General features: G+C 44.3%; 1 protein-coding gene across 3 annotated transcripts in view; it reads right to left on the bottom strand.

Annotated features, from left to right (window-relative positions):
- CARF (calcium responsive transcription factor) overlaps window positions 1–13,886 on the bottom strand; it is a 77,682-nt gene that overhangs the window by 12,933 nt on the left and 50,863 nt on the right. For all 3 annotated transcript variants that reach the window (XM_056533900.1, XM_056533902.1, XM_056533903.1), the window contains 2 exons: window positions 9,430–9,592; window positions 5,549–5,624 (listed from right to left, as the gene is read on the bottom strand). In XM_056533900.1, coding sequence (XP_056389875.1) covers window positions 5,549–5,624; window positions 9,430–9,592 — 239 coding nt within the window. The remainder of the gene's footprint in view (window positions 1–5,548; window positions 5,625–9,429; window positions 9,593–13,886) is intronic.

Genomic DNA, 13,886 nt, shown 5'->3' with positions numbered 1-13,886 from the left:
AATGTCCGGGGACTGAACTGCCCTTACAAGCGTTCCCTTGTATGGGCTGAGACCAAACGTCTGGGAGCGGACATTATATGTCTGCAGGAGACGCACCTGTCGGAATTGGATTCTGTCAGACTGCGTCACAAGGCCTTTCCTCATATCTTTTTCGCGCATGCCTCTTAAAAAAAGAGAGGGGTGGCGCTGGCCATCAAAAATACCATTGCGGTCTTCAACGTGGTGGTGAAGGTGGACAGCGGTGGCAGGTACCTTATTGTGCATTGCTTGCTTAATACTTTGGCGTACACGATAGTGGTAGTCTATGCTCCAAACTAAAAACAGCACTCTTATGTAAAACACGTGTTAAACAATGTAGCGAGCTCCAATGCAGCGCCTCGCCTCCTTGTGGTGGGCGAATTCAACACCTTGCAATGCCCTGAACCCACCCCCATTTTTAACACAATATACCGTAGAGAATTGTTTGATGTCTGGAGGATCCACCATCCTAGCAGTCATGATTTTTCTCATCCCTACTCAGTATATACCAGAAGAGATTTTTTTCTAGTTAGCAGACTCCTGCTCAGCTCTGTTTCTAAGTCCCAAATTCATACCATCTCCTGGTCGGATCACACACCCATCACAGTTAACATAGAGGAGAGCTTCTCTCCTCCTAGGGCTTCGTTATGGCATGCTAGCCCGTACGTCCTTCAACATCCTACCTACCAACGATATAGCGTCCTTTTTTTTAAATCAAAACACAGGTTCAGTGGCCAATGAATCAATGCTGTGGTGTGCCTTTAAAGACACCATTCGAGGGGTGATCCTCAGTTAAACAGCCCACCACAGGTGGCAAGTGAGAGAAAAGAGACTAGCTTTACAATTGGAGCTTGCAGACTTACATAGACAGAATAAATTGGCCTTCTCATCTACCACTGCATCTCGCATAGCCACATTGTCCGCTGACTTACATTCGCTAGACCTCTTCAAATTTAATCTCGCACTTAGGCGTCTCAAGATAAATTCTTACTGGCATGCAAACAAACCTGGGAAAATGTTGGCTAGGCAGGTCAAGGCTCAGGAAGCTAGAAGCCACATAGCCCATCTATCCTTGCCGGATGGCTCCACGGCCTGTGACCCCCAAGGCATAGTCAACGCCTTTGCAGCCTATTATGAATCCTTGTATAATCTCTCTCACACTGACTCGCCCATGCTGCCTACTCCTAATTCAACATCCGACTTTCTCAATTATGTGTCTCTCCCTACTCTTTCCACTGAAGCTAAAGATTCTCTTGCTCTCCCTTTCTCACCTCTGGAGGTGCTCAATCAGATCAGGGCATTGAAAGGCGCTAAATCTCCGGGCCCAGATGGCCTAGTAAATAAGTTCTACAAATTACATGCGCCCCTTACTCACCTTTTTATCCATAAAGCTAGTACTGGCACCATCTCTGCTGAGATGTTAGAAGCGGTAATTGCCACACTCCCCAAACCGGGCAAGGCACAAACTGCACCCCCCAATTTCTGCCCCATCTCTTTGCTAAACACAGACATTAAACTGTACTCAAAATTATGGGCCACCTGCATTGCCGACATCCTCCCATCCCTGATACATGGCGACCAAGTGGGTTTTGTGACGGGCCGTCAGTCCTCCGACCGCACTAAGAGAATTTTGAATATCATTGCGGCGGCCCATTTGAGTCAAACGCCTTCTCTTCTCCTATCTCTGGATGCAGAGAAGGCGTTCGACCGGGTGCACTGGGGGTATCTACAGGCGGTCCTGGCTAAATCTGGTCCCCCCCTATTATTTTAGCCCTAAAGGCTCTCTACACCTCCCCTTCCGCTAAAGTCTTCATCTCGGGATCACTGTCCTCACTTTTCCATATGTCGAACGTTCCAAGGATGCCATTTGTCCCCCATTCTCTTTACCCTGGAGATGGAACTGTTTGCTGAACAAACTAAGCGCAACCCATCTATAATGGGAATAATTGTTGGAGGGGAAGAACACAAAATCGGTCTTTTCGCCTATGACGTTCTGATCGCATTGACTCACCCTCTTCTCTCTCTGGGACCAGTACTGAATCTTATTGACCTCTTCAGTGCTGCTATCCTTTCACATAGATACCCCTTCAGATGGGCCACTGTGGGAATTACCAACCTGGAAATTTTTCTCACCCCCTCACCTTCTACTCTGGTTTCTTCTAAACTGTCTACACTCACTACCAAACTCTCCCGGGACATCAAACAATACTCTAAGTTCTCACTCTCATGGATTAGGCGAATAGCCGTAGTGAAAATGTTCCTTTTACCCTGCATTTTGTGTATGTTCGTAACTTGCTCATTAAGCTCCCACTAGTATCTATTAAATGGCTTCAGTCGCAACTCATGAGATATATATGGCAGGGGAAATGGGCGAGAGTCTCAGCTAGAATATTATTTCTTCCTACCAAACTTGGTGGATTGGGTTGTCCTGACTTACTCAATTACTATAGAGCAGCGCACCTAGTTAGTCTTAAGCAGTGGTGGAGGACTGAATCTGATGTTAGATGGCTCCCCATGGAAGCAGCTATAGCAGAGGTCCCCCTCCCTACACTACTTACTCTGGAAAGTGGCGACCACTAAAACCCCTATCCCTACCTTTAGCCCTACCATCTCTGCTAGTATTGATATGTGGCTCTTCGATCTATTGTCTAATCTACTGTCTCCAATTTCTCTTGCCTCGACTCCACTCTGTCCTTCCTCTTCTCCTTCCCATATATCCTTCTCGGACTGGATTGACAGTGGTATAACGTGAGACCCTATTGCCCTTTGACACTATCAGATCTAAGTTCCTGATACCAGCACGCGACTTTTACACACTTGGCCCACTAAGGGGGGGAGACACTAAGCACAATGGTACTAGGGGAGGGATATCGGTTTCCTACCGCTCCTTGCAACACATGTTAACCCCTGAGGTGCTTCCCTTAAGGCATCTTGGGAACGGGACCTGGGTTTCCCTATTAGAGAGGATCAATGGTCGTATATATCCACTTCCCTTACAACTCTCCAAATGTACTACACATGTGGAATCATCGCAAAAAATTATTGTATAGCTGGTACTATACGCCCGATCGTTTGTCTTACATATATGCAACAGCTAATCCAACGTGTTGGAGGTGTGGTGTTCAAGTGGGGACCTTCCATTTACCATGGGATCCAGGCATGGCTTTACTCTCATTCCAGCTTCAAGACCTACCTGTGGACTGCCGCTCCATCATCTTTCATGAGCTCACTTCTGCACGCACTCTCATTGCTGCTCTGTGGAAATCTCAGGACATTCCGGATGTCCCAACCTTAGTGGCTAAAGTTAACTTCTCATGTTCTATGGAGAGATTCATAGCAGCTCGTACTGGGAGAGAACTCAACTTTCTTCAATGTTGGGGCAAATGGCTGCACTCTGGCTTTAATGAGTTTCTTATTTTCTCCTTACACCCTCTTTTGTTTTCCCCTTTTTCTTGTATACACTGCTGTTATAATGCATTTGGGCATTGCTATTACAGTGTTTGTACCTATCTTATACTTCAATAAATAGAATTTGGATTTAAAAAAATCTGAAGCCTTCCAGCACTTATCAGCTGCTGTATGTTCCAGAGAAATTTGTGAAGTTCTTTCCAGTCTGACCACAGTGCTCTCTGCTGACACCTCTGTCCGTGTCAGGAACTGTCCAGATTAGAAGCATATCCCCATAGAAAACCTCTCCCGCTCTAGACAGTTCCTGACACGGGACAAAGGTATCAGCAGAGAGCACTGTGGTCAGACTGGAAAGAACTTTATACATTCCTCTGTAGTATATCTATAGTATACAGCAGCTGATAAGTACTGGAAGGGTTAAGTTTTACAGATCTGGTTAACTTTCTGGCACCAGTTGATTTGAAAACATTTTTTTCCCACCGGAATTCCCCTTTAGGGTACTTCACACATACGCAGATTTAATGCACAGGATTTGATGCACAGGATTTTCTGCTGCAGATTTCAATGTAAACTAAATGACAGCTTCTAATCTGCAGTTACAAATCCTGCGCAGGATCCTGTATGTGTGAACGTACCCTTAAGGGTGAATACAGAACATCACACTTGTTTACAATTCGTATGGAAAATATGATATGATATATATATATATATATATATATATATTAGGGCTGCAGCTAACGATTATTTTAATAATCGATTAGTTGTCGATTATTTTATCGATTAATCTGAAAAAAACTTCAAAATGCCAAAATAAGGGGTCCAGCTGATCCTACTTGAAAAATGATGTACAATAGCCATATTAAAAGTACTCTAGCATGTGATGTGACCAAACAACAGCAATTTTTTTTTTTTTTAAGTTTACGCTGGTTGCTAAACAGAGTCATTATTAATGATCCTGTACAGAAACCAGCGTAAATTTGATACTGCTGCATAGGTAACTGTACTACAGACACAAGGGTGGAATGCTCTGCACAAATCCTCATGGGTAAAGCGGTGTGTATGTAGTACTGCTTACCGATATACACATTGGGGTATAGGCAGAGCGTTGCACCCTTGTGTCTGAAGTACAGACACAAGGGTGCAATGCTCTGCACATACCCCCATGTGTATAGTAGTCAAAGTGTGTACTACATGCACACTGCTATACGCATGGTAGTATGTGCAGAGCATTGCATCCTAGTGTCTGTACTACAGACACAGGGGTGCAATGCTCTGCACACATTGCTATACAAATAGGGGTATATGCAGAGCATTGCACCCCTGTGTCTGTAGTACAGACACTAGGATGCAATGCTCTGCACATACTACCATGTGTATAGCAGTGTGCATGTAGTACACACTTACACTACTATACACATCTGCTCTGCAGATACCCCCCATGTGTGTGTCAATAAGAAATGCGGTAGTAACAAGGGCAGGGCGCAATTAAACTGCAGGAAGCTGTCCTACCGGCGGCAGTAGTACGGAGTCCTCCACGGCAGGCTGAGGCTCCATAAGTGTAGAGCGTCCACAAGAGGCGGGGGAGGGTTGGACAGGGACTGCACACATGATTGTGCGCAAAGGGTAGCGAAGGGTTGGACAGGGACTAGACTAACTTAACAGAGGCTGCGGCAGTGCGGACTAGCGTCTGACCACGCACCCGCAGCAGTGTTATCACAGCTGGAACCTGGACAATGAATCGACAGATTATTCGATAACGGGATTCGTCAACAACGAATCCAGTTATTGAATTTTATGGATAATGTTGATTAATCGTTGCAGCCCTAATATATATTAAGAGCGCTATTCAGAAAATGCTTTATTATCTTATTTGCAAACGTTATATGTAAATAATCTATATAAATGTAGCAATAGTGCTATGAAACATTAGAATTCTGATTCTGAGTCCTCCTCGGTTTTCCAGGGGATGCTTAATTTCATAGGCGACTCATGTGAAGAACGATTCATAAAACATTTTCTTTTAAATGCAAGGTAGAAAAGCCCAACTTGTTTACTAACATGTCAGTAAAATTTAAATGTCACATATAGGCAGATGCATGTAAACCCCACTAGAGTAACCTACCTTCATGAGATGAAGATTCGAATGTCACTGTAACCATTTCATTGAGAACACTCCCACTCTCAGTACTCCACTGAAGCTTCAAGAAAACAAATATGTACAGTAATAAATATATAACAAAAAGATAACATAGCACAGGGGTAAAGATAGGCAATAAAGGGTCCCTGTGCAACAGCACTAAAGTAAGGCCCCTTGCTCTCTTCCAGAAACTACCAGAACATACAAAACAGCATAACCACAAAGTAAACATATCAAACAATTAGAAACAAAAAGGAAGTACAAACTACACTGGTACATATTATACATGCATGCAATTCATATACACTATGTCCACAAAGGGGGGAGCAGCTCCATATTAAAGGAGTACTCCAGTGGAATTTTTTTTTTTTTTTTTATCAACTGGTGTCAAAAGGTTTAGCAGTATTGTAAATTACTTCTGTTTAAGAATCTTAATCCTTCCAGTACTTATCAGTTGCTAAATACTACAGAGGAAGTTGTGTACTCTCTCCCTCCAAGGGAAACAGCAACAATCGTCAGGTCCGGTAGAGTAGCAAACTGGTTTTTATTGCATCAAAAACAGCAACGTTTCGGCTAAAAGTAAGCCTTTCTAAAGCATGAGTGTGAAGTGTACCCATCCTTGGCATCCGGGTGGATTACGGGCACATCCCCAGTGGTCATCCAGTGCTGGCTCCCCTTTTGCTTTTCCGAGGAAGTTGTGTAGTTCTTTTCAATCTGACCACATTGCTCTCTGCTGACACCTTTGTCTGTGTCAGGAACTGTCCAGAGTAGGAGCAGATCCCCATAGCAAACCTCCCCTGCTCTGGCAGTTCCTGACACGGACAGAAGTGTCAGCAGTGAGCACTGTGGTCAGTCTGGAAAGAGTTACACAACTTCCCCTGGAGTATTCAGCAGCTGATCTATACTGGAAGGGTTAAGATTTTTAAATAGAAGTAATTTACAAATCTGTTTAAATTTCTGGCACCAGTTGATTAGAAGAAAAAAAAAAAAAGTTTTTCACCAGAGTAACCCTTTAATGCCTATGGATTTAAAACAGACTGTCCTAAAATATCCTGTAGGTTTAATGTGTAGGTGTTCCTATAGTCTATGATTTATTTCCATACAATATTCACACGTTTGAATTTATACAAAAATAAAGTCAGATGGAAACATATACACATATATTTTAAAATATCAAATACAATTAAATGTTGATTAATTAAAATATATAAAGAGATGCATAAATAGATAAATAAAGAGATAGAATGTAAGATGAATAAATATTTAAATAGCCTGACGAACGGCACCTGCCTCAAATATTGCTACAATGCATATTGGCCCTCAATTACAAAGACTGGAGTGTCGGTTAGGTTTTTTTTTCTTCAGTGTACTCGTCTTTTTTTTCCTTGTGATTTATTAATCTGTCGCCTAATTTCCCTTTCTTTCTGTCGCAGGTTTTTTTTTCTGTCGCACAAAATGTATTCTGTGCGACAGAAAAAAAGTATCTGCAAATTCTGACTACATTACTGCTTGTACTACTACCCCCATCATGGAACAGAGTCTGTTCCATGTTGGGGGTAGTAGTACAGGGGCTGAGGGATTGATCGCACCGGGTCTCACTTCTGAGACCCGATCCGATCAAAAGTTATTAAGCAGGGGGGTGGGCGGCATGTTCCGATCCCCTGCAATGTACTGTAAACTTTCATTTTTAAAATCCCCACCAGGAGCCCTGAATGGCTGGGGCCGAAGTGCCAATCATGGCTCTTGGCGGGGTTTTAATATAGAAGCGCTGTGGTGGGCAAAGATGTATAGAATCTAGAATCGGCCCCTCCAGCATTTCTATATATATTTCCCCATGCTGCGCTATATCAAACTTAGTGCCCGCTGCGCTTGAATAAATGTACTGCCCCCCCCAGCGCTATTATATATCTATACTGACCCCCGCTGCGCATATTTATATATATACTGCCCCCCCAAGCTGCGCATATTAATCTTCATCTTCTCCCTCCCCTGGCTGCCAATGAATGAAAACTCTATTAGTGGGGGAGCGGAGGGCTGCTACCCGCTCTCGCTGCTAAGAGTTTGTTATTCATAGCGGGCAGCAGCTGCATATCATGCTGTGGGGGTCAGACGTATGGATATATGTCTGACCCTCACATCATACATATACAAATGCCGGCTCACCGCTATGAATGATAAGTAAGCTATTGGCAGCAGCAGCGCGAGCCTCCGCTCCCTGCACTGCTTTACTTGTCATTCATAGCGGTGAGCAGGCACCTGTATATATAGAAGCGCGGTAGGTGTCAGACATATGAATATATGTCTGACCCTCACAGCATCTATACATACAGGTGCCGGCTCACTGCTATGAATGACAAGTAAAGCAGTGCAGGGAGCGGAGGCTCGCGCTGCTGCTGCCAATAGCTTACTTATCATTCATAGCGGTGAGCCGGCATTTGTATATGTATGCTGTGAGGGTCAGACATATATCCATACGTCTGACCCCCACAGCATGATATGCAGCTGCTGCCCGCTATGAATAACAAACTCTTAGCAGCGAGAGCGGGCAGCAGCCCTCCGCTCCCCTGCAGCCAGGGGGAGGGAGCCAGGGGAGGGAGAAGATGAAGATTAATATGCATAGCTTGGAGGGGGGCAGTATATATATAAATATGTGCAGCGGGGGTCAGTATATGCGCAGCGGGGGTCAGGATATATAATAGCGCTGGGGGGGGCAGTACATTTATTCAAGCGCAGCGGGCACTAAGTTTGATATAGAGCAGCAGGGGGAAATATATATATAGGAATGCTGGAGGGGCCAGATATATACCCCCCCCCCCCCACTCCCCCAGCGATTCTATACATCTTTGCCCACCACAGCTCGGCCCCGGCCATTCAGGGCTTCTGGTGAGGAATTTAAAAATGAAAGTTTACTGTACATTGCAGGAGATCGGTACATGCCGCCCGCTCCCCTGCTTAATAACTTTTGATCAGATCGGGTCTCAGAAGTGAGACCCGGTGCGATCAATCCCTCAGCCCCTGTACTACTACCCCCAACATGGAACAGACCCTGTTCCATGCTGGCTGTAGCAGGATTCACTCCGTTTTGAGTAATTTCCCGACAGCTCAGAGCTGTCAGTTTTCTGTGAAGCAAAACTCACAGGTTTTCCTGTGAGTTTTCTTCACACTCGGAGGTTTTTTTTCTCTTTTTGTCGGGAAAAACGCCCCTTTTGTAGGGTTTTTTTTTCAATCTGAGTGATTTTGATTTTTTCGGGTTGTGCGCCAGATTCTGGCGCAAATTCTGGCACAGACAGAATTCTGGTGCAAAACCCGACAAAAAGTGTCAGGATCCTGTTAGTAAATGAGGGCCAATTGTTTATCTTTGAATCAATAAATTTCCCACATTTTTGCAACATCATTTGAGTCTGACAATCGACATATGTTACTATTACCAGAATAGTGCTGCCTGAAATTGCAAGAAAAAAAAAGTGGCTAGAAATGAGAGACAGATAAATAGATTGATATAAATGTATGTAAATAGATAAACGATAGACACATAGATAGATACAGGATCCATAAAAGATAGACATGAGATATAAAGAAAATAGTTGAAAGATATGGAGGGAGTGATCAAAGGAAATGATAGACCAACATATGGTGCAAAATACATTTAGAGAGAAACTCTGCTATTTACGTGATAAAATGGACTGCTTCTCCAAGGAGACACATATTTCACCAAGAATGAATGACAGCAACATAGAAGGTCCAAGTTACAAACCTGCTTATTCTGTCTACATGAAAAATGCTATTTTGTAACCTGGACCTCCTATGTTGTGATCCTTTCTTGGTGTAGATGAATACATATGAGATTAGACAGACATCTTTCTTACTGCTCTTGGAATAGTTTCCTGTTCATAGATGAGCTCTCCATTTCCTAGGGCTTTTTGTGCTTCATGGATGTGATTCTTCAGGTCATTTACTGTTGGGAAGTAGGACAAATTATGTCGCTCTGGAATTTCATCTGGTTTGAAGAGCTCTCGCTCCACAAATTTTCTAATGTGAAGAAAAAGAAACAGAAGCAAAGAAAAAGCTAAACACCAGACCAAAGGCTACCCTAAAATCAAGTCACATCACTTGCTTTATACAGTGTTAACTTTCTGTGTAACTCACTTCTTTACTGATTGACCGTATGGGCCCATGCAATTGTGTGGAAAATTATTCCGGAGCTGAATTCTGCTTACAGCACCCTTCTTTTGTTTACAATGGGATTCGGCTGCTCCATGCACACTTCAGAAGTTCCATAGCAGAACTTCCGAGGCGGCTCCAGATTCTGCTGAAAGAATGAACATGTTCATTATTTTGCCGAAATTTGCCCTGAACTGCATTGCAGCGAATGGGGCAGCACTTAATGCCTTGCAGCCATTAAAGGACACCTGCAGCAAAATACAACTTGTCCCCTATCCACAGGATAGGGGATAAGTGTCTGATTGCACAGGATAGGGGATAAGTGTTTGATTGCGGGGGGTCTGACCGCTGGGACCCCCTGCAATCTCCCAAACGGGGGCCCCCAAATTGACGCTCTATGTGAGCGTCTAATGTGCATAGAGTCAACCTATCTGAGGTCAATGGCACGCCCCCTCCCCATACAGTTCTATGGGAGAGGTGGGGAGGCACGAACGCTGCCTCCCCGCCTCTCCCATAGAGATACATCGAGGAGGCGTGTTTGCCACAACGTCACACTGCAGCCAGCACGCTTCCTGCACGGGACAGCCGCGTATTTTGCTGCAGATGTCCTTTAAGTGCCGAGTCCACTGACAGCTGCTGCAAGCGGAATTGATATTTGCATAACATGCATGGGCCCTAACAAGGAGAATCAGATATGACACTACTGGCAACCACTAATACAAAGTGGCAGTAACACTTTTCTGTGTGGCCTCATGGACAGCCATTGACTATTAAAGCAGTCTATGAGGCTTTAATAAAAATTGGAACCAATAGAAGATGGGACTGCAGTAATGCCTCTAACATAAGCAATAAGTCATTCTTTCAAAATAAATGATATTTTTAATGGGTGTTCTGGACTTAAAAATAAAACAAATACAATTTTTTTCTTTTAGTCACCCTAGGAAAGTTGTAGAATATAACAACTTAACATGAGCAGATTTACTTTCAAACGTGCAGCGTTTCCTGCTGCGTGCTTGAAAGGGGTGGCTCTCTGTAGCTGATTTACGGCAGCGCGATCTCCGCTGTTGAAAATCTGCCGCAGACCCTCTTGACTTCAATGGGGTCTGCGGCAGATTTTCCGCAATGAAGATTCTTCTGTTTAAAATTTCTCACAGACAGCCAGTGGAGAGCCCATCCCCTTTCACTAAATCCAAGCCCTTACAGTATATTTTGTTTGGTGGGCCTAATTGATTATTGGCCAATCCATAGATGATCAGTGGGGTGTTCAGCTGTTTGGCCCCTTAAACTACACACTGAACATGGCAGGAAGCTGCACCATTCAATACTGGCTTTAGGCCCTGCTCATTGTTTAGTATGGGATGTCAAAAGGTTGCTTGGCTAAAAAAACAGGGTATCAACACCCTGCCAATCAGGCACTGAGGATAGGCCATGAATCATTTAAAGGGAATGTGGCACCAAATTATTTTTTTCTTCTTAACCCCTTAAGGACTGAGCGTTTTTACACTTTTGTTTTTTCCTCCTTACCTCTTGCCATTTCCTCCTATCCCCTGTGATTGGCCGGTCTGGACTTAACAGCGAAACGAAGGGCAGGTGTGGGGGGGTGACAGTTCATTTCGCCTGCTCTTCCCGCCCCTGGAAGTCCGGGCACAGCGGGGGAAGATGGCGGTGACGGCTGTGAGGGCCAGGGAGGCGGGGGACCCGCGGCAGTTACCTGATCACCGGCGTCAGGCAGAAAGGACCGGGGCAGGCAGCGGTGTCAGATTCAGCAGTGAAGATCGCCGTAAAGTGATCTTCATTGCTGCTTCTAGGTGTTTCAAATCTACAACTCCAAGCATGCCCAGACAGCTTTTGGCAGATCACAGCCTTTGGCTGTCTGGGCATGCTGGGTGTTGTAGTTTTGCAACATCTGTAGGGCCACAGTTTGGAGACCACTGTGCAGTGGTCTGCAAACAGTGACCTTCTAGATGTTGCAAAAATAAAACTCTCAGCATGCCTGGACAGCCTCGGCATGCTGGGAGCTGTAGTTTTGCAACATCTGGAGGGCTACAGTTTGGAGACTACTATACAGTGGTGTCCAAACTGTAGCCCTCCAGATGTTGCAAAACTTCAACTCCAAGCATGCCCAGGAAAGCTGGGAGTTGTAGTTCGGCAACATCTGGCCCTTCAGATGTTGCCGAGCTACAACTCCCAGCATGCGTGGGCAGCCTGGGCATGCTTGGAGTGGAAGTTTTGTAACATCTGGAGGGCTACAGTTTGGACACCACTATAAAGTGGTCTCCAAACTGTTCTCCAGCAGTTGTTGCATAACTACAACCCTTCGGCTGTCTGGGCACGCTGGGAGTTGTAGTTTTGCAACAACTGGAGGCACACTGGTTGAGAAACATTGTTTGTTACCTAACTCCGTTTTTTTCAACCAGTGTTCCTCCAGCTGTTGCATAACTACATCCCCCAGCATGCACGGACAGCCAAAGAGAATGCTGGGAGTTGTAGTTTTGCAACAGCTGGAGGTTTGCCCCCTCATGTGAATGCACAGGGTACATTTACACAGGTGGGGGTTTACAGTGAGTTTCTCTCTGCAAGTTTGAGATGCAGCAAATTTTCTGCTGCAGCTCAAACTCCCAGCACGAAACTTGCTGTAAACTCCCACCCATGTGAATCTACCCTAAAAGCACTACACTACACAAAATAAAAAGTAAACCCCCCCCCCCAAAATAAAAAAATAAAAACGTCTGGTACGGCACTGTTTCCAAAGCGGAGCTTCCAGCTGTTGCAAAACAACAACTCCCAGTTTTGCAACAGCTGAAGGTACCCTGTTTGGGAAATTTTGGTATCATAGGCAAGTCTAATTTCTTACAGATTTGGGGGCTTTTTCTCCTTTCACCCCTTAATAAAAGGTAAAGTCGGGGTCTACTCCAGCATGTTCTTGTAAAAAAATTTAATTTTCTACACTAACATGCTGGTGTTGCCCCATACTTTTAATTTTCACAAGAGGTAAATGGGGAAAAAAGACCACCATATGTGAACGTAAAATGCTCTGTGGGTGTACAGCAGGTCTCAGGAGTAAGAGCGCCATGTACATTTGAGGTTATTTGCACAGAGGTGGCTGATTGTTACAGCGGTTCTGACATAAATGCAAAAAAAAAAAAAAAACACCCACATGTGACCCCATTTTGGAAACTACACTCCTCATGGAATGTAACAAGGGGTATAGTGAGCCTTAACACCCCACATGTGTTTGAAGAATTTTTGTTAAAGTTGGGCATGAAAATTTAAAAAAATAATTTTTTCACTAAATGGCTGGTGTTATCCCAAATTTTACATTTTCACAAGGGGCAATAGGAAAAAGGCCCCCCCAAATTTGTAACACCATTTCTTCTGAGCATATGAATACCCCATATGTGGCTGTAAAGTGCTCTGCGGGTCACTACAGGGCTCAGAAGAGAAGGAGCGCCATTGGGCTTTTGGAGAGAGAATGTGTATGGAATTGAAGGCCATGTGTGTTTACAAAGCCTCCATAGTGCCAGAACAGTGGACTCCCCCGCCCCCCACGTGACCCCATTTTGGAAACTACACCCCTCAAGTAATGTAGTAAGGGGCACAGTGAGCATTTACACCCCACAGGTGTCTGACAGATTTTTTTGAAGAGTAGTCCATGAATATGAAAAGTTAAATTTTTCATTTGCACAGCCCACTGTTCCAAAGATCTGGCAAACGCAAGTGGGGTGTAAATGCTCACTTGCACCACTTATTACATTCTGTGAAGGGTGTACTTTCCGAAATAGGGTCACATGTGTGGGTTTTGTTAACACACATGGTCCCTGACTTCCATTCCAAACAAATTCTCTTTTTCCAAAAGCCCAATGGCGCTCCTCCTCTTTTGAGCATTGTAGTGCGCCAGCAGAGCACTTTACATCCACATATGGGGTATTTCCATACACAGAAGAAATGGGGTTACCAATTTTGGTGGCCATTTTCTCCTATTACCCCTTGTAAAAATGTAAAATTTGGGGGAAAACCAGCATTTTTGTGGGAAAAAAATAATTCATTTACACATCCAACTTTAACGAAAAGTCATCAAACACCTGTGGTGTGTTAAGGCTCAGTGGACCCCTTGTTACGTTCCTTGAGGTGAAGTTTCCAAAATAGTATGCCATGTGTTTGT

The sequence above is a fragment of the Hyla sarda genome, chromosome 8 (assembly GCF_029499605.1).
Source record: "Hyla sarda isolate aHylSar1 chromosome 8, aHylSar1.hap1, whole genome shotgun sequence".
Lineage (NCBI taxonomy): Eukaryota > Metazoa > Chordata > Amphibia > Anura > Hylidae > Hyla > Hyla sarda.
Note: the sequence above shows the minus strand (reverse complement) of the source record. Positions and strands in the feature narration are given on the sequence as shown.